We start from the raw sequence: 19,393 nt of genomic DNA, 5'->3' as shown, positions 1-19,393 counted from the left end.
TCACAAGTCTGTAGTGGTGAAGCTGTTGTTGATATATGCTGTTTCGGTGGGCACTTTCAGGTTGAGGGCGGCCACCAGCACCTCGTTGTCAGTGGGGTTCATCGGCTCTTGTTTGCCCTGCTGCAGGAGGAGAGCATGGTCAGAGGGGATGGGGACAGGGACAGCCCTGTCCTTCCCAGGAGATGAGAGCTGTCAAGGGGATGGAGAGGAAGGGACACAAGGGATCCAGGAGGAGGGGATGTGGTGGCAGGACTCCCTGCTGGGCACCAGCAGCTCTTTGCACACTCACCTTGGCCTTGAGGTTGTTGTCCCCAGGTGCATCTACCTTGTTTTCATCCAGGGAATTCAAGCTGCAGAGAGCAGGGGGATGGAGAGTAGAAGAGGGCCCAGATGTGAGTGGAATGGGGATGCAGGGTGATGGCCCCATGGCTTTGGGACCTGCCTGCAGAGCTCACCTGGCCACAGAGATGGAGTCCTCGTGGAAGCCCAGGTCGTGGGAGGGATCCAGATGGAAGTTCAGCATGGGGTTGGCCCTGGCCAGGGATGGGTGACGGGTGAGTGATTGTCCCGTGGGGCTGTGGGCTCAGCCCGGGGCAGCCGTTTTGCCCAGGCAGGAGGGATGTGACAGCGAGCCCCGCAGCCCTGGCTCTGGGGACGTGCCTGAGCTCTCCCTTCCTGTTGCAAGTAAGCCCCCACTCACCCTTCTGCGTTGTACTGGTTGGTCCCAGGGATGCCGGGTCCCTGCTGCACCGTGGCAGGACTGAGCGTCGTAGCTGCCTTCAGAGCCTTCATCGCACTCAGCTTCCTCTTGTAGCTGCAAAGCCCAGGGATGGGGCGAGTGAGAGGGGCAGGGGGGAGCTGGGCTGTGGGACGGGGCGGGCAGGAGGAAAATGGAGGGTAGGGATGGGTCTGGGGGTACTGGTGAGGGTGGGGGGAGGCAGGAGGGGTGTGGGCAGTTAGGTACCTCCTGGTAGTGAGAACCACGACCAAGGTCATAATGAGGATGACGACAAGCAGGAGCCCCGCCAGCCCTGCGATGATGCCGATCAGCTCGGTCTCCCTGGTGGCCTTCGTCACCTCCCCGGGGCCCTGGCACGAAGCAGGGATGAGGGCACAGCCCTGGGCAGCAGATCCCCCGAGCCTCACATGGGCTTGCTGCCCTCTCCCCACGCCCCTTGCCCGGCCCCACTCACGATGACAGCCAGGCCCAGGCGCACCAGCTCAGCCAGCATCAGTGGATCGGACTGGATGAGGCTGCCAAGGAAAGCGAAGGCGTGAGCAGCGGGGCCGGGCCACGGCGGCACGTGGCGGCGGTGCCCACACACGGCCCTCGGCCCGGCACGTACACAGTCAGCTCGTTGACGTCCAGGGCTGTGCCGTTGCTGTAGACGAAGTACGCTTCCATCACTGACTTGGGTTCCCTTCTGTGGGATCAGACAGGGGGGCTGAGCGGGGTGCTGGGGTGCGGGGCACGGCCCCACTGCCACGTCCCCTTCCCCACACCTGCAGGGCCCCACTCACTGAGTGGCATGTCTGTCCTCCGTGCTCTGGATGGCTGCCACATAGACACCTGCCTTGGTCACGCTGGTCAGGGCCCTAAGAATGGGAGGGATGGAGGGGGAGAAGTTGGGCCAGGCGTCCCGCTGCGCCGCTGGACCCCCTGCAGCCCCCCGGCTCTGCGGGTGACTGGCCTGCCCTATTCCTTTCATGGCCAGGGATGCTGAGTGACACAGCCCGTGTGCTGGGGTCACTGCTGCACATTCAGCCAGCCCCTGCCCCAGCCCAGCACCCCTTACAGTTTGATGCTTTCAGAGTTACTCTGGACTTCATCCACCGTTGTCAGGAACTGGAGGCGAATTCGGTAGCTCTGATCCACCGTAAAGATCTGTGCGTGGAGAGCAGGGGTGAGTGGGGCTGGGCAGGGCACAGGGTGTCCCTAGATGGAGGGGGATGGGGGTGACACTCACATTCACCGTGGTCTGTGCTGTGTGCACTGGTTCCTGGCTGTCCCGAGCCTCTACTGTCACCTGGTACTGCCCCTTCAGCGAGATATCGAGGTTGCTGGCCACCCTGCGAGGACAGAGACGTCATCAACCCCACTGGGCTGCACAGGATGTCCCCAGGATGGCAGTGCCATCCCCCAAGCTCCACTGTACCCAGGGCAGGACCCCAGGATGGCTTTCACCTTTCCCATCCTGTGCTGGCCCTGCCTGTGCCCCTGCCTTGCAGCAGACAGGAGCAGAGCCACATTGTCCCCAGCCCAGCCAGCCCAGCCAGCCCAGCCCAGCCCCATGGCCTCACTGGATGCTCCCGATGTAGATCTTCTGGTCAGACGTTGTCACCACCTTGAAGAGATTCTCGAAGGACTGTTGAGACCCATCATCCTGCACGAGCACCACGCTGACAATGGAGAAGACGATGACTCCACTGTTCCCTGAGTCGACATCGGTGGCCTGCAGGGACACAACGTGGCAGGAGCATGGGTGGGAACGGCTGCCACCTGCCCACGGCACGCTGGGCGAGCCCGGCCCCACAGGCTGCATGCACACAGATTCTTACCCTCACAGTAGCCACTGTCAGGTCCACAGGAGAGATTTCGGGGACAACCACTGCCGAGGACAGACACACAGATGGTCTGGTCATGCTGGTGTGCAGCCAGCCTTGCTGCTGACCCCACGCCCATGCAACCCCAGGGAGCTTTGAGCATCCTCCTCCCGCCCTCAGCCCCATAGCCTTTGTGGAAAGCATGGAGTAACCCCAGCCTGGCCCCTGCACCTCTCGCAGCCCTGCCCTGGCTGGGGGAAGGTCTCTGCTGCTGGGGAGTGTGGCAGAGAACATGGGGGTGCAGAGAGGAGCCCACAGGATGCATCAGCCCCAGTTGCTCACCAAAGGTCTCTGAGATGGCCAGGAAGTAAGGTGCGTTGTCATTCACATCAGTGATGAGGATCCTCAGGGTTTCTGCAAATGCCCCCAAAACAGAGCTCTGGTCACCAACAGAGCATCCCTGCAGCACCCTCCTCTGCGTCCTGCGGGAGCCAGCTCAGGTCCCTGTGGCAGGGACCAAAAGAGCTGGGGAGGACACTCTCCCTTCATCGCCTGGCTCCCATGCTGCTCCCCCCAGCTCCTCCTGGGAGGCGGGAGAGGCAAGTCCCACCACCCACCAAGCCCAGTGGTGGTGGAAGGAGCAGGGAGCGGGTGCTGTACCATTCTGGCTGTAGCGGTTCCCCTTCTCGGTGTACAGGTCCTCAACCCTCAGCGTGAGCACCACCGTGTCGCACAGCTCATAGTCAATGTCCAAGCCGTTCACCAGCACCGAGCCGTTGGCCGCCAGCACAAACCAGTCCCAGCACACCTCGCCGGCGCTGCTCTCCCCCTTGAAGCAGGCGACCGCCAGCTCCTCGAAGACCAGCGAGTGGTTGGTGTCAGGGTCGGAGGCGATCAGGGTGCGGACCAGCCCCTGCTGCGTGCCGTTCTCGCTCACGTGCACGTCCTGCAGCGAGCTCGCCAGGATGGTGGGGGGCTCGTCGTTGACGTCCAGGATGTTGACCACCACCACCACGCTGGCGCTGTCCCCCACATCGTCAGCAGCCGTGTTCTCCGCCAGCACCACCAAGGAGAAGAACTTCTGCGTCAGGGTGTCATAGTCCAGGGATGTGTCAGGGTCTACGAACAGCCGCCCGATGTAGTACCCCAGCCCCTGGCGGGACGAGCGGATCAAGAAGTTGCTGGATCCGCCGTTCCTCTCCAGCGTGAAGGAGATGCGGGAATTAATCTCTGTCTTGTCGGCATCTGTGGCCTCCACGTCTCCCACAAGGGACCCTGCAGGTGGACACGGATGCTCAGTGGCTGGTGAGCACCGACTCTGGGCCACTGCTGGTCCCACCAGCCCGGCCACACAACTACCTGGAGAGTCTTCAAAGACTGAGAACTCATAGGCCTGCTGGAGGAACACGGGCATGTTGTCGTTTATGTCCTGCAGGAGACAAAGCCCGTGGTTGTAGCCACTCCAGGAAACAGGGTTTCCCCCAGGAAGCTGGGGACAGGAGTGTGGACACTTGCCTGCTCACAAGCAGGAGGCACACAAGCCCTCTCCCCTCCTTCCTGCATCTACTGTTCCCTCTGTGCCCACAGAGAGCCTGTGGACACGGTGCCTGTGCCACGGCCAGGGATCCTCCGTCTGCCCACCCATCCCAGCTGCAAGCCCCAGCGTGTCCCCGTTTGTGGCTCACCCCCACGGTGATGGTGACATTCACAGAGGTGTTTTGCTGTGGCACGCCGTGGTCGTACACCTCCACCGTCACCACCAGCTGCCCCTGCTCGTCTTCCAGGGCCTCGCGGTCCAGCGGCTCCTTGCTCTGCAGCTCACCCGAGGTCGCGTTGATGGTGAAGTTGTCACTATATGGTCCTGGCAAGATCCTGAAGCCCAATTGGCTGTTGGGAGTGTCAGGCTCGTCGTTGTCGATGGCCTGGAAAGGTCAGGGGTTGGAATGGCGCTGTGGAGCACCCCAGGGACAGCCCCTGCCACACCCCTCCCACAGCCCCCCCCCGTCGTCCCCTCCATCTCCCTTGGTGCACACCTGGATCCGCGTGCTGACGTTCTGCCCCTCTTCCACCGAGATGAAGTAGGAGCCGATGATGACGGGCGCCATGTCGTTGGCATCCAGCACCGTGATATCCAACAGCGTGGTGCCCACCAGGTCGCCCCCATCCTTGGCCTGGAGGGTGGCGTAGTAGGTGGAGCGAGTCTCCCTGTCCAGCAAGCTCCCGTTCTGCACCAGCACGGCGCCGGTCGTGGCGTTCACCGTGAAGATCGTACGCCTACGGCACACACCGAGGCTCAGGCCCACAGCCCCATCCCCAGGACAATGCCCTGGTTGTGGCTGGCCATGCCCCTACGTACATGCTCTCTGGGAACAGCTGGTAGGTGATCTGGCCCAGGACACCGCTGTCTGGATCATAGGCCTGAAAGAGAGAAGGAGGCATCTGCTCAACCTGCCTCAGCCCCCAAGGCAGCCAGGAGTCTGGAGCGCTGGGCAACGGCAGTGAGCACCCCAAAAACGTGGCCCTGATGGACGTGGGGGTCCCACACCCTGTGTGCTCGCTTGCACTGGCTCCTTCCTGTGTGCATGGACAGAGCAGTGCCCTCAACTGCTCCCTGCCCAGCGCCTTGCTCGGGGGATGTAAGCTGTGCCCACTCCCTGCCCAGAGCCTGACCGTGATGTTTGGGGCGATGACGGTGCCATCGGGGCTGTTCTCCATCACACTCAGGTAGTAGGTGCTCTGGGGGAACTCAGGGATGTGGTCATTGCTGTCAATGAGGTCGATGGTCACGGTGGCCGTGGAGCAGCAGTCTGTGGGGTTCCCTGTGTCATTAGCAACGATCTGCAGGACAGAGAAGAGACGGTGTCTCACATGGGCCCCCAAACAGGAGAAAGACCTATCACACTCCAGCCCATATTCCCTGCACCAAACAAGCTGCTAAGGCAGAGCCAGGTTCTTCTCTGGCTTTTGAAGCCTGCAGGAGGAGGGCTGTGTCCCCCCCTGTGCACCAGCACACGCAGGAATTGTCCCCATGGTGAGCCAGCCCTATGGGTCCCACCTCCACCACCATGACATGGGTTATCTCGTAGTCCACGGCAGACGAGTTTAGCACCAGGATCTGGACCTCCCCTGTGCCCACAATCTTCGTGGGGGACACAGTGAAGGCGTTGGCATTCGGACCCTGAAGGTACAGGTCATAACTGCTGTTGATGCCCTGTCAGGGAGAGACACGCAGCAGTGAGGGTGGGTGGTGCAGCCAGGACAGACACCTGCACCCCAGCCCAGCCCCATGGACAGGCTCCCACCTTGTCCGGGTCGTAGGTAACTATGCTGAGGTTGGACACGGGCACTCTGGCGGAGGAGTGCTCGATGACGCTGCCCCTGAAGTCGTTCTGGGTGTCGGCAGAGAAATTACAGCTGGAGAGGGAGCAGTCGTAGAACTGGGGTTTGTTGTCATTGACATCGGTCACCACGATGGTCACCAGGGTGCTGGTCTGGGACACTTGGCCGTAGATGTCCAGGTTCTTCTCCCGTGCCTGGGCAGGACGAGAGGGTGGGTCAGATGGGCCCGGGAAGAGGATGAGGAGGGGGTTCCCCTTGCTGCTTCCTGCTCACCGTCACTTCCAGCAGCACCTCCTCGCTTGGCAGCTGCTCACGGTCCAGGAACTCGCTCACAGTGATGGTGCCCGTTGTGTCATTGATAGCAAAGGGCACGCTGGTGTCTAGGGCAAGAGGACAGCAGAAACCAGCTGCAGCATTCCAGAAGCACAGGTCTGGCCCTCCCTCTGCCAGCACGGCAGGCTGGAAGTGCCTGGAAGCCCAGAACCAGTCCCCATGGTGCTCCTTGCTGCCTGCTCACTCCCTGCCCTCCCCCTTGCCCCTGCTCACCTTCCTGCCCACCCCACCCCGTCCCATCACTCACTGGTGATGCTGTAGAAGATTTCATCATTCACCCCTGTGTCTCTGTCCACAGCAGTGACAGTCAGCACACTGGTGCCCTACGGGGACACAGCCATCAGGCCAGGACCTGTGATGTTTCCAGCCACCCCCAAGCCAAGCAGCCCAGACACCCTGAGGTGTCAGAGCCCCCCAGGGAGGGCCAGGGGTAGGACCATGCTGCTGGAGCAGGCAGCTTCCTTACCAGGGCACAGTTCTCAGGCACAGAGCCGGAGTAGGGCTCATTGAGGAACCGTGGGTCGAGGTTGGGCAGGTCACGGATGTGCAGGGTCAGGTAGGTAGAGCTCTGCTGGACGGTCCAATTGTTGTGCAGCAGCCCGCCACCATCCTGGGGAGCAGAGCACTCCTTAGTCCCAGAGCCTCCTTACCTGGTAGCCCTACATCCTTGGCCCAGTCGGTCCCCACCTTGGCAAGGATCTTGAGCTGGTAGAAAGTGTTTTTGGCATAGTCCAGTGAGCCATTGAGTATCACGTTCCCATTGGGCAGGATATAGAAGAGCCAGCGATTCTCCGTGCTGTCTGGGATCACCTGAGCAGGGGACGTCACCTCGTGTCACCAGATTGGGGAGCAGAAGTGTCCCAGCAGAGATGGGGGCTCAATCCCCATCCTTCTGCCAGGCATGCCCTTCTCTGCACTGCATTGTGCTCACCCCCTCGATGCTGTAGCTGACTTTGGAGGCGTTCCCAGTGTCGCTGTCATTGGCAAACACGGTGTAGACGACGCTGCCGACTGTCAGGTTCTGGGGACAACAGAGGGGTGGTGGCATTGCCCGGGGGAGCAGCAGAGGTCATGCTGGGCCTGCCCCTGCCAGCCCTGCTCTAGGGTGTTCTGGCCCTGTTTGGGCTCCAGGAGATGCCCAGTGCCTTGGACCGTGCATGGGTGAGCTGCTGCCCTTGCTCACCCTGGGCAGAGGCTGGATCCCCCCTGCCACAGTCCACAGGGCTCCCTGGTAGCAGGGACAGCACCTCAGCCCTGGGGCTGCTGAACAGGGGTTGGGCTCAGCCTCACACCCCATCTGAACTCTGATCCAGCCTCACCCTGGCCCGGGCTGAGTAGCAACCAAGGCATTCCCTAAACAGAAACTCATCACACGGGCAGAGTCACAGGCAACACAGCAGTACCTTGGACCGGCACAGAGACGCCCATCAGGAACTGTTTCAGCACAGACCTGTGCTGTCTGCCCCTTCACCCTGTGCCTGGACACACTGTCACCACACGACCAGGCGCGTGGCCACCCCACGCCCTGCTGCTGGCACACCTCGAGCCACGCAGCACCCTGTTCCCTACTGCCTGCAGCAGCCAGGAGCTCCTGGGGAGGTACCTCAGGGATGATGGCTTCGTAAGGCAGGTTCTGGAAGACTGGGGCGTTGTCATTCCGGTCCTCCACGATGACTGTGATTCTCTTGGAGACCTGCCCAGGGTGAGGGAAGGTGTGGGAGGTGGTCCTCAGCAGAGCTGAGTGCAGTTCCAGCACCCATCCTTGCCTCCAGAGCCAGACAGCATCACCCGCCCCTGGGCAAAGCTCAGCTCCCCCCACCAAGCCTTGTCCATGGCCCTGCTGAGACGCTTCTCCCTCCCCATCCCCGTCGCCCCTGGCAGCCCCCCAGCCATGTCCCAGCACTCACTGGATCGTTAATGCCATCTGTCACTACGACCTTGATGTCGAGCCTGGCCTGGAGCTGAGGGAACACAAAGGCAGGACTTGGTCAGGGCCAGACAGAGCTGAATCCTTGGCTGGCTGAGCCTCAACGCCCTTCCTCCTACCACCCCTGAGTGGGACGCTCCTCCTAGATGGCTCTGCCCTCTGGAGATGGGCTTCAGGGCCAGGGAGAGCCCCACAGTACCGCCATGAGCAGCTCTCCCGTGGGACTCACAGCTCTGCCTTCTGTCCTGCCACCCCAGACACATCCCCAGCTGAAGCAGGGACATCTGTCCCAGTCTCTGCCCTCACCTCACGGTCCAGGGAGTTTCGCAGAGTCACGTTGCCTGTCTTGGAGTCAACACTGAAGTAGAAGGCATCGGTCCCAGTGATGCTGTAGGTGAGGGAGTCGTGGTCCACGTCAACGGCTGTCAGCTGGAAGGCAAACTCGCCTGGGGGCACAAGCAGTGTCAGCCCAGTGGAGGACCCCCCCAGACACTCCTTCTGTGCCCCAGGGCCTCCCCAAGACTGCCCCACTCACCCAGCTGCAGGTCCTCTGGCACGGTGACGAAGGTCATGTTAATATAGGGGGCTGTGTTGCCTGAAACTACAAGGAGGAGGTGTGTTGAGCATCACCTCTGCACCAGGCTCTACCTGCACTTACCCGGCTCCAGTCCCAGCTCCCAGCTATGGTGCTGGTCTCCAGGGGGAGGAGGGGAATCCACCCCTCCTCATCTTCCCTGTGCTCATCCCACACCTCCCTGTCCAGACCGTGCTTGCCCTCCAGCTGCAGCACCCATGATTAATGCTGTCCCCACCACCCCAGCCCCTTGCCCGCTCTGCCTTGCTCTGAGGCAAAGAGGTTTGCCATTGGGTCTCTAAGGTGACAATGGGGGGTGCAGCTGTTTTGGGAGTCCGTTTTGGGAATTTAGAATGAGTGTTGTGGGCTGAACCCCCCCCCCCCATCCCCGTGCCTCCCACCTACCCATGCCAGCCACAGAGCAAAGTCCTCACCTGCTGTCAGGAGGAAGGGGAGCAGCACCGGCCAGTGCCAAGCCATCCCGGCAGTGAGCCTGTGGGCACACACCAGAGAACAAAGGCCTGGGGCTGATGGCTGCCTGTTCCCATGGGCACCCCAAGTCCTTCCTGGGGATCAGCCACCAGGGCAGGAGGGGCTCTGGTGGGGACAGTCCCCTCTGCTGAGCGGGGCTGGTGGGCAAACACCAGGCTCCATGCCATTAGCTCAGGCATAGGCTCTCTGAGGACATTGCATGGGGAGACAGGTTTGGCCTCCAGGTTTTGGAAGCCATGAGGGTGCTTGGGAACCCCAGGAGCCTCTCCTGCATATGTCTGGAGGGTCCGTTTTTGGGGCTCGATGAGGCCACCTCAAGCAGTGCTTTGGAGCCCGAGAGGAATCTGTGACACCAGCCACTGTGGTGTCGCCCTCCTCATGCCATGGCCTGTGGGTAGCCCTACAGCTGACAGACACCCCCACCTCCCCCCACAATGGCCCGTGGTGCCGGGGGGCTGGGGTAGGGGCTGACATCCCTTACCTGCGGCTGCGTTGCTGGGGATGCTGCTGGCCCAGCGCTCTGCGCTCACACCCTGACACCGACAGAGACCTTTGCCTCCTGAAGTAAGCACGTTCATCAATTATTAACTGCAATTAAGGGGTGAGAAATCCCTCTATCATCTTCCTTATTCCTTGTACTCAGCCCCCAGCTCCCGCCCAGCCCCAGCCCCACACTTGCTTCCCAAAACCAGGTCCCCACACTGGGTGCCATCCCCCAGGATTCATCCACCCCAGCCTGCACCCCGGAGACTGGCTCACGGGAGAGCTGAGAGGCTGCGGGGACGCAGAGGGATCCTGAACCCCAGGGCACTGGAGAAAGGCTGTGGAAATGCCCAGCATTCCCTGGGCTGGGGACACCAGGGTCCCATCAGGACAGGGGGTGGGCACCAACCCAGTGGAGTGACTACCAGAGCGGGGAGTTTGGGCCCCTCTGCATCTCCCCTACCACTCACTGCTCTCCTCGGGGGCTCAGCCCAGCCTCCCTGACCTACTTCGGACCCACGAGGGACAAAGGTGGATTGTGCAGCTCCGCTCAGGCAGAAGAGGGCTGGGAGGTGGCGGGAGTGGCATTGCCAGCCCTGGGCCTGCTGGACCCCCTGTCTCCATGGCCCTGGGCCCCTTCACAGCCCTGTTCTCTGGGGAACCTGTGGGCTCTGGATGCCCGGGAAGCTGTGTGGTTCCCCCCCAAGCAAGCAGCCTGCTCTGAGGACCACATGTCACCCCACATCTGAGTCAGAGAGCCCCTTGAGAAGGGGATACAGGGGTACAGCCTAGGACTCCGTCCCAGAAAACCCCTCCAAGGCTGGTCCAGGATACTCCCAGCCCCTTCTAAGGCTGTGCCACGACACCCCTACAGACACCCCTTGGACTGCCAGGAGGTACCCCGGGAGCTTCCCAGGATGAACCCTCCTGAGCCCTCTGGGACTGTTGCTGAACACCCCTCTGCAAACTGTCCCCAGCTGTCCCGGGACACCCCCGCACCTCCCGAGGTCTGTCCCGGGACCTGTTCCCCGGCACAGCCCCGGGACGGCGGTGAGATGCGCTGCTCCTCGGAGCATTACGGCTGCAGCGCTCCGCCGACCCATTTGTGGCGGCGCGGCTCTTGGGGGCAGTACGGCGGGAGCAGGGCGGGCGCGCCCATCGGCGCAGCGCGGGGGGCGGCGCGGCCGGTTCCATCGGGACGGTGCGCGCGGGGGCGCCATGAGGCGGGGCTGAGGCCGGGCCGAGGCCGGAGCAGCAGCGGTACTGGGACGGACACCGAGCCCGGCGGGCCCGGCCGCCGCGCCATGCGAGCGGGCTGAGCGGCGGGCAGGGCCGGGGCACGCACCGAGCGGCCCGCCAGCGCCGGCGGCGCGCCTCCGGTACGTACGGGCCGCGGCGGCGACCGCGGGCCCGGGTTGGTTGCGCGGGGCAGGGCCGGTGCACCGGGGAACGGCGGCGGGCAAGGCTGGCGGCTGGCGGCTGGCGGAAGGACGTGGGCAGGGTCGGTGCGGCGGCGTGGGGAGGCCGGCACCGGCGCGCCGCGAAGGGCGGCGGGCAGAGCCCGTGCAGGGCGCAGGCAGGGCCTGGTGCGAGGGGGGCGGATGCCCGGTGCGGCTGGCGGGGGAGCGAGCGGGGCCCAGCGCGCCGTGGCTCGGAGGCGGCGGATGGCCCGGGCGGTCGGAGGCCCGGTGCGCCAGGGCCGAGGCCGAGCGCAGGGCCCGGTGCGTGGGGAGGGGGGGGGGTGGTGCCTGCGTGGGGCACCGAGGCTCGGGGGATGATGGCCGCGGAGGGGCTCGGTGCACCGGCAGCCGCACGCCGGTGGGAGGAGCCCCCGGTTGTCGGGGGGAAGAGGGGGCGCGGCGGGGGCCGCCTGGGATGGCGGCGGAGCGGGAGCCGTGCCGCCTCTCGGGGCCTCGCCGTCAGAGCGGGGGCTGTGCCGGCCCCTTCTCGGGGCAGGTGCCGCGTCCCCGTCCGGGCCTGTAGCCGGTGGCTATCGTCGAGGCCGATTCCACGTCCCCGGCGCACCGGACACTCGGGGGATGCTCCGTCCGCCCCTGCCGGGCCCACCTGCCTGACCCGGGGTCGGTAAGCAGGGTCCGCCCCGGCCTGGGATGAGCGAGGGGACAGGAGGGGAAGTGGCAAAACTTCAGAAAGTTGCAAACGGGGAGGAGGGAGGAAACAAACAACCACAGATGATGGAGTGGGGGTGGCGGCACCCGGGGCCGTGAGACAGTGGTGACACGGACCATGCCGTGCGTGTGGGGCCCGTGGCAGTCCCGTCCCCCGGGGGATGCGTGGGGCCAGGCCACGGGCAGCTGCTTGTGCTCCAGCGTTTGTTTTCCCGGACGGGGGTTGGGGCCTGCGGGCAGCCTGCGGCCGGGCAGGGGCTGCCCCTCGGTGCGGTGACAGCCCCTCATCCCACCAGCGTGGTTCTCTTTCACACTGGCACTTGGGCTGCAAGCTCTTGTTCCAGCATAGCTGGCCACTCGTGTCTGCAAGTCCAGAGCTTGTCCCCACGCTCCTCCCTGTCCTGGGTCACCACCACGCTGAGTCTCTCTGCCCCCTGTACCCCTTTCTGCTCTGCCACCGGCTCTGACCGCCCCCTCCCAACCAGGACCCTGAGTGTGCAGGGCAGAGCCGCGGGGGCAGGCGGGTCCCTGAGGCCGGGAGCCCTGGGAAGAGGAGTGGCTCTCGGAGGGGAGCAGGCTGCGTCTGATGTCACTGCAGTGCATGGTGGGTAATTATGCACGTTGCAATGAAAATAATAAGGCCGGCTCCATAGCGGTGTCTAAAAATACTGCTAATGCGGAGTGCCTGCTGGGTGCCTTTGTTTGTCACCTTTGGGTGTTTGCTTCGAGGCTGGCCGGGCGGTGGGAGCCGCGCTCTGCGACGTCATGTCCCTTGGACGCTGTGTTTGGTTTAGCAGGTGAACTGTGGCCTCTCCACACCCCTCTGCTTGGGCAGCAGTGCCGGGGGAGCTGGTGTTGGTGTTGGGAGGTGAGGTGGGAGGCACCTGGGGGCATTTGGGAGGCTCCTCCTGCTCCTCACGGTGGGGTGGCCAGGCTTTGTCTCCCACAGCCATGCTTGGAGCTGGGCGCTCTGACGTGTGGCATTTTCTGAGTCCTGCCCTGATGTCCCTGGCAGGCGTGCTGGCTGGCCCACAGGCAGGTTGCCAGAGATGGGGCCCAGGTGGTGTGGTCTGTCTGTTGCTGGCATTGTGCAGCCAGGGCAGAGCTCTCCAGGGCCTGGGGCTGCCTCTGTGGCCTGTCCTGGCACTAGCAGGGCGGTGACTGTAGCGGCTTGCTGCTTTCTGGCTGAGCAAAGGCAGGAGGGAAGGATGTGTCTCTGGAGTGGAGGGAAACGGTGTGATGGCTGCTGAGTGGCACCTGGGCGCTGGGCTGGGGCAAGGGCTGCCCTCTCCATGCTGTGGGCAGCTGGGCATTCTATGCAGCTCTCCCTGCTGCGGTGGTCCTTCCCTCCATGTGGCTGCCCGCTGCAGCAGAGGGAAGGGTTGCAGGGGTGGTGAGAGCCATCTGGAGCGCTGGCTGCTCCAGCCAGTGGCCTGGTATGCTGGTGGGGGGACGGTGGTGTGTGGCAGGGCAGCAGCAGGCAGCTGGGAAGGGCAGGAAGCGGTGAGCCTGTGCACCTGGGGCTCTGCGAAGAGCCTCTTCCGCTTTGTGTGTGGGGAGGCCAGAGCGGTGGCTGCTTTTGATTCCTGGTTGATACTTGCTCTGACTCCAGCCGTTCACCGTGACAGCTCAGCCTCGGCCCTTTCACCTTGGAGTGAGTGGAGAGGCATCACCCCACCTTTCCTTTAGGGTCGTAGCTTTGTTTTAGGTAGCCCCATGCTGGGCCCTCCCCTCTCTGGAGCGGGTCTTGCCAGGTGCTGAGTCTGGCTAAATCTGAAGCTGTGTGTGGTGGTGACGTTCCCTGGAGCGGTGAGATGTGCCGTCGCTACCCGCTGCACCGTGTGGTTCCCCTTGGGTGAGTGAGGGACAGAGAAGGGGGAGAGGAGATTTTGTGAGTGCCCATTGATTGGCACAGTGGAAGCTGCCCGCTGCGCGTTTGCGTCTGCCTGCCTGGGACTAAGGGCTCTGAGAGGGGAATTGATCAAGCTGTAAAACCCAGAGCCAGCTAATGAAATAGGAACTATAGATTTTTATTTTAAATGGAAGAGAGTTTAGGGGAGATTTAATTATCCCTGTTTTATGGACCTGTTAAAGGAATGAAATAACAGCCGTCAGGTAGGGCCCAGGCTTCAGCTTGCAGCCTTCTTCCAGGTGTGTGCAGAGCCAGTGAGATCCTCCCACCCCGGGGCAAAACGGGGAGGGAGGAGAAAAATCACTGGGAGCAGAGCAGGACAGGGCTTCCAGGTGGAAGGATCTGTGCTGAAATAGCAGAGGGGCTGGTCCTGGGGAGGTGGGCTCCCAGCCGGGACAGGGGCTGGTGTAACAAGAGCTCTGCTTGTCCATGGGGCTCGGTGTGGGCCTGTCCTCACGCTGGTGGACATTGAAGAGTTGGGGACCCCTGTGCTCGCCGGGCTGTGTCCCTCCAGGTGCTGTGTCCCTGGGGCTGTGAGCACCGAGCTCTCGCTGTTACCTGCTCGGAGCGTGTGGGGTTTGTCAATGAGAGCTGCAGAGCGCTGGGATTTGCTGGGCTGAGCTGTGTGTGGGACACCATCCGGAACGCTGGCACTCCAGCCACTCCTACTGTGTGCAGCCACTTCTCTGTCACGTGAGGCCAGCTGCAGGGCATGGCTGAGGGGGTGATGGCTGGGCAGCACAGCGCTGGCTGCGTGGAGCTTTTGGATGCTTTTTGGTTTTCATCTCTGAATCGTGGAGCCGGTGTGCGGCGTTTCCCCCTGTCCCTTGGTTCCCTGCTCCAGGCAAGCTGCAGAAGCACAGTTCATCACCTGCCCTGTGTGGGTGAATCGTTGGTCAAGGGGTTTGTGTACCCACCAGGCAGGCACACCCCGTGGGGTGTCAGGTCCAAGGAAGCTGCTGATGCTGGGAGGCCCTGCCAGAGGCCCTCTGATGTTGGCATGGCAGGAACTCAGCAGAGCCAGGCATTGAGCCTTGTGGTCATGGAGCTGTGTGAGGATATTGCGTGGCTCCCTGGGACAGGTCGGTTGTGGAGGGGAGCAGTGTGGATCTGTGCTGTCAGCTCACAAGGGTGGTGGGAGAAGTCGGCCTGCCATCTCTCTGGGCCGCAGAGCCACTGCAGAGTGCTTATCCTCCTTCTTTCGCCCTTGCACCTGCAAGTCCTCAGCCTTTCAGTGCAGGAGTCTGGGTTTTCTGGAGTGGAGTGGTTTGGGAGGGATCCCTGTTTTGCTGTGTGCATGGCAGGGGTCGAGGTGAGCAGTGTCCCCAGCAAGCTGTGCTCGTGACAGATCTTGCAAGTATTATTTTCCAGCTGCAGCCCAGTCCCTGGAGACCTGCCCTGCTGGCTGTGGAGCTATAGCTGTGGGCTTTCTGTGGCTACCCTGCAAAGCAGGAGAAGGGATTTCAAACCGACAGTGCAGAGCAGAGGAGTGGCCTGCCATGCTGTGTGTTAGGAGCTGCTTCCTCCCGGGTGAGCCTGTGTCCTGGTGACCCAGGGCTCCAACACCTCTCACTGTCCCCCCACCCCCCCCGGGAAGCGAGGGCCTGTGCTCTGGTCCTTGCCCCCCTGCCAGCACTGAGCTCTGGTCCCTTTGTGGCAGCTTTGTCTTCTCCCTGCTATTGCTGGTGGGCCTCTCTGGCTGCGTTTGCATTTTGAGCTGGGTGTTTCAGTAGCTTTTCTCTCCGTGCCTGTGCTCTGGGAGAGCGGTGAACAATAAAAATCCACCGGTGAGAGCTGTAGCAGAGGTCAGGCAGCTCCTGTGCTCCAGGCTGCTCTCTTGTCACCACGCAGTTGTGCTTTGTGCGCAGGGGCTGTCAGCTTGGAAGTCATGTTTTTGCTCTTAAAACCATCCCCAGGCCCTGGTGTGGGATTCTCTGTGAGTGGTGTACTGGGGAGGTATTGCAGCAAAGCCTCCTTTGCATTTCAGGCAGTGGTCACTGCCCGCTCTGGTGCGTCTTGTGAGCAGCCTCTTGGCGACCAAAGAGGGTAAATGGTTGCTGAAAAATCAGGAATTCCTCTGAGCTCCTTTCTGAAAATGATGGTTGCAGGTTGTTGGTGTCCCTGCAGGCTTCTCAAAACGCAAACCAAAACACCCATCCCAACCTCCTGCCACTAGTGCTTTTGAGAGAGCTTGTTTTTGCTGAGTGGTAACAAAATCGCCCTTTGGGACCACCCACTGGGGGCTCTGAGTCTGGAGTTTTGCTGGAGCTGCTCTGCCCGGTGGGGAAGGGGTCTGGAGCTCAGCCTGTCCTGCCCTCAGCCACTCACTTGGCAGATGCTACTGACACCGTCCCCAGAGTGTAGAGAGCGGGGCTGGAGTGATGGTGTAGAGAGGTGGTGAGTGAGCTGAGGACTGCCAGAGATGCTGTGTGGGGATGGGGAGGGGGGGGCTGAATCCCCTGCTCCCCAGGCTGGCCCAAGGAGAGATTTGGCCTGTGTTAGGAAAGAGCTGTGTGAAAGAGAGAACTAAAATGTGGTAGGGTAGGACTAGAGAGTCCTGAACCACAGTGTCTCACGGTGGGAAGGAAGGGGAGGGTGAGGGAGGCTGCACAGACAGCAGGTTGGGGATGGAGGTGCTGGTGTTTCTCTTCTTTCCCCACCCACGTTTCAGAACTGGCCTCTGTGGGAGCCAGGACAGCAGGAGGGGACTGTGGTTCCAGAGGCTCCTGTGCATGGGAGGAAAGCCCACCCAGGAGAGAGTGGAGGACATGACCCATTGCTGCAGAGGCACCTGAGCTGGGCCTGGCTGCTGCACCAGTGGCCTTCTGCTCACGCTGCTCAGGTGGTGATGGTGTTTCTAGCGCAAATGAAGGAAGGTGGAGGTAACTCTGCAGATTATTTACCTTGTCCTCAGGAAACAAAGGCTTATGCAAGCTCACTGTTATCTGTGAGCCTTCTGCTCTCTGCTTTGAACTTGCTGGATGGTGTCAGTTGTGGTAGCTGCCTCAAAGGTCTTGGCTTGCTGCAGGCTCTGGCTCGTAGGGAGGAAGGTGCTGCTAGTTCTCCCTCTGCAGTGCAGCTCAGCCTTGCTATTAGACATCAGAGAATCCACGTGGGAGAGATCGACAGGAAACTGGGTGTTATCAGTTCCGCTGCCTGTGCAGCTACTCGCTCCTCATGTCAGCATCCTCCACGTGTGTGTGGCTGGAGGCGTTTGACGGGAGTGCTGTCAGTCCGGGGGTGTGAGTGGGTGGTGTGTGATCTCGGCAGAGGCGGCCTCCAGCGAGCTCCCTCTGCCAGGCTGTGCAGAGTGGGGAGGCAGCTCCTCACCCCCCTTCCTTCCCACTGGAGCACTTCTCCCTGCAGTAGCTGTCGATGGTAGGGTGTCCCATGTCCCCCAGTGCTTGTGTTGGGCCTTGGGCAGGGTGAGGACACCCCTGTTGCTCCCCTCTGCAGCCTGGGAGCCTCGAGGGGCTTGGTGATGGGTTTTTTTTTTTACTTGTTTTCCAGGCACCGGGGAGGGGAGAGAATGATCTGGGGCCTCTTCCTCTCCGTGGACTCAGGGGAGAGGCTGGGGAGAGTGTGGAGGCGAGCTGTTGGCATGCTGGGTGTCGGGGGGAGGATAGGGCAGAACGTACCTCTGGTGAGAGATGTGCTCACACCACTCCAATCACCCTGGCTAATCCTGTGACAGACCTGACCTATATCTGGGGCAGGGGGGAACGGCACGTCTGCAGTGGCAGATGGTGTCCTGAAGAGCCTGGGCTCGGGGAGGCTTCAAATCCTGACAGCCCCTGGCTCTTGTAAAGGAAAGGATGGGCAGCTAGGTTCAGCCTGAGCAGCCCCCCAAGAGGCAGGGAGAGAGCTTTCTGAGGCCGCTGCCTGGCATGGGGAGGGGGTCCCACTCACCTGGGGTGTCACAGGTCTCGGTGGCAGGACTGGTGAGCCCTTATCCTGGCCAAGAAGCACTGGCCAGTGCTGCTGGCCACGGCCATGTTTGCTGTAGCGTTGGGGGGGCATCACTTGGGCTCCTCACGTGTCTTGTCTAGGCAGAGCATGGTGCTGCTGGCTCTGTGTGTGTAGATGTTTTCTTGAGGTGGAGTGGGGCAGACTTGGGCTGAGCCCCTTCCACACGCTCTAACCCTGCAGCTGGACACATGGTGCCCCGTCCTTGTGAGAGCTGGCTGGCCAGACTTGGCTCGGCTGCACGCGGTGTGGATGGACCCAGCTCTGCTTCGGGAACCGTCCAGCCTGGCTGGGCAGGGAGCACAGGCAGTACCTCACTGGAGGGCTGTGCTCCATTGATGGCTTCTCCTGCTGCTGTCCCAAGGACATCGATTGCTGCTGGCCACGGGGGAGATTGTGACGCTGGGTCAGGAGAGAGTGTCTGCATAGACATCCACCATCTGTGGCCTCTGCCTGCTGCCAGTGCTCTGCCTGGGATCAGGCTGTGTCCTGGCAGCCTGGTAAAGGTGTGGTGCTGCCCATGCTTGCAAACACTGACAACAAAGGCCAGAGTGCTTTTTTCCCCCTACACTTTCCTCTAATCCCCAGCTCTTGAAGCCAAGAGGCTGTAGTGGAGTACCTGGAGGGTGATTGTTCAGCTCTGGGACGTAGATTCAGTCCTTTGGCTGGTTCCTCCTGGGGTGCTTGTCTGAGCACGTGGGTCTGAGCCTGTCAGAGGTCTGCCCCATGCCCTGCCCTGCTGCTTTCCTGTCCGGCGTGTCCCTCACCGTGGGGGACAGAAGCAGCTGGCTGTGGTGCTGTTGACAGTCGTGGCCACGGGAGCTCTCCCCAGGATGTTCCAGGGGACCCTCGAGGCTGGTGTGCTTCCTCCTGTGTGCCTGGAGTCAGAGTGAGGAGGCGAGAGCCGACGACCTGGCCATGGGAGGGGCCTGGAGGGAGCCGGGACGGGGCAAAACTGCCTCTGTCCGCTCATCGCAGTGATGCGCCTGCTGAGTCGTTAAATCCCTGCCGCCGACCCGAGGCTCTTCTTTAAAAGGGGTGATGTTATAAATTCATTACCTCCCTTTTGGTTGTTAGCACTTTAAAGCCCAGCTGTCGAGGGAGGGCTGGTTTATAGGCATTACATCAGGGCTGCCGGCTGGCTCGCTCGCCTACCTGGGAATTTCAAAGTGTGCGTTGTCGCCCGGGGAAGTTTGGCTTGGATGCGATCGCAGCAGGGCTGCCGCGACGCGCTCTGCCGAGCACGGGGCTTTGGCTGGCGCCGAGCAGAGCGCCGGGGCGTGCGGGGAGCCGGCGGCAGCGCGGCCTGCGGGACGCGCTCCCGGGACCTCCTGCTCCGTCCTCCGTCGAGGGGAGGAGGAGCAGCGGGAGGCTTCTCTGAAGCAAAAAGGGCATTTCTGGTGCCTGGAACGGGATAAGCGTGCCCCGGGAGAGCGGCATCCCGTGTGTCGGTGCGAGCCGGGGCTCCGTGTGCGGGGCGGGACGGGCGCGGCCTCTCCGTCCTCCCGTCCCAGCGCAGGGCCCGAGCTGCCGGCTTTTCCCGGGCAGGTGCCGCTGTCCCCGCGGCTCCCCGGGCTCGTGGAGGCGGCGGGCCCGGGCCCGGTTGCTACGGGCCGCTGTCCCTGGAGGCCGTTGCCAGGACGGCGCCCGGGGGGGCGCGCGCTGCCCCGCGCGGCGGCGGGACCCGCGCGCCA

The 19,393-nt window shown here is 62.5% G+C and overlaps 1 protein-coding gene and 1 long non-coding RNA gene across 2 annotated transcripts; both read right to left on the bottom strand.

Annotated features, from left to right (window-relative positions):
• Positions 1-12,028, bottom strand: CDHR2 (cadherin related family member 2). Its single transcript, XM_062003043.1, has 33 exons — positions 11,760-12,028; positions 9,691-9,797; positions 9,152-9,210; positions 8,679-8,744; positions 8,450-8,589; positions 8,124-8,177; positions 7,820-7,909; positions 7,148-7,237; positions 6,904-7,026; positions 6,683-6,826; positions 6,464-6,539; positions 6,157-6,263; positions 5,847-6,077; positions 5,600-5,755; positions 5,215-5,382; positions 4,901-4,962; positions 4,578-4,818; positions 4,230-4,466; positions 3,904-3,973; positions 3,205-3,819; positions 2,887-2,958; positions 2,560-2,609; positions 2,302-2,453; positions 1,968-2,070; positions 1,797-1,885; positions 1,522-1,596; positions 1,347-1,424; positions 1,194-1,254; positions 965-1,089; positions 701-814; positions 456-533; positions 290-350; positions 1-120 (listed from the first exon to the last, which is right to left on the bottom strand). The coding sequence occupies exons 3-33, from the start codon at positions 9,195-9,197 to the stop codon at positions 1-3; spliced, it is 3,894 nt and encodes a 1,297-aa protein (XP_061859027.1). The 5' UTR covers positions 9,198-9,210; positions 9,691-9,797; positions 11,760-12,028.
• A 1,802-nt stretch (positions 12,029-13,830) lies between these two features.
• Positions 13,831-19,389, bottom strand: LOC133626146 (uncharacterized). The gene is made up of 2 exons (XR_009819322.1): positions 18,855-19,389; positions 13,831-18,726 (listed from the first exon to the last, which is right to left on the bottom strand). It is a non-coding gene; the product is annotated as an uncharacterized LOC133626146 (long non-coding RNA).
• Between the last annotated feature and the right edge of the window lie 4 nt (positions 19,390-19,393).

Source organism: Colius striatus, chromosome 9 (genome assembly GCF_028858725.1).
Source record: "Colius striatus isolate bColStr4 chromosome 9, bColStr4.1.hap1, whole genome shotgun sequence".
NCBI classification, from domain to species: Eukaryota; Metazoa; Chordata; class Aves; order Coliiformes; family Coliidae; genus Colius; species Colius striatus.
The sequence above is the reverse complement of the archived record's forward strand: the minus strand, read 5'-3'. Positions and strand labels throughout refer to the sequence as shown.

Bases quoted from the DNA above. Each gene is read 5' to 3' on its own strand.
- CDHR2 (XM_062003043.1), bottom strand. From the start codon at position 9,197: ATGGCTTGGCACTGGCCGGTGCTGCTCCCCTTCCTCCTGACAGCAG. The intron at 6,264-6,463 runs GTGAGTGATGGG...CTCTTGCCCTAG, and splicing joins AATCTTCTACAGCATCACCA to ACACCAGCGTGCCCTTTGCT. The intron at 6,078-6,156 runs GTGAGCAGGAAG...CGTCCTGCCCAG, and splicing joins AGGTGCTGCTGGAAGTGACG to GCACGGGAGAAGAACCTGGA.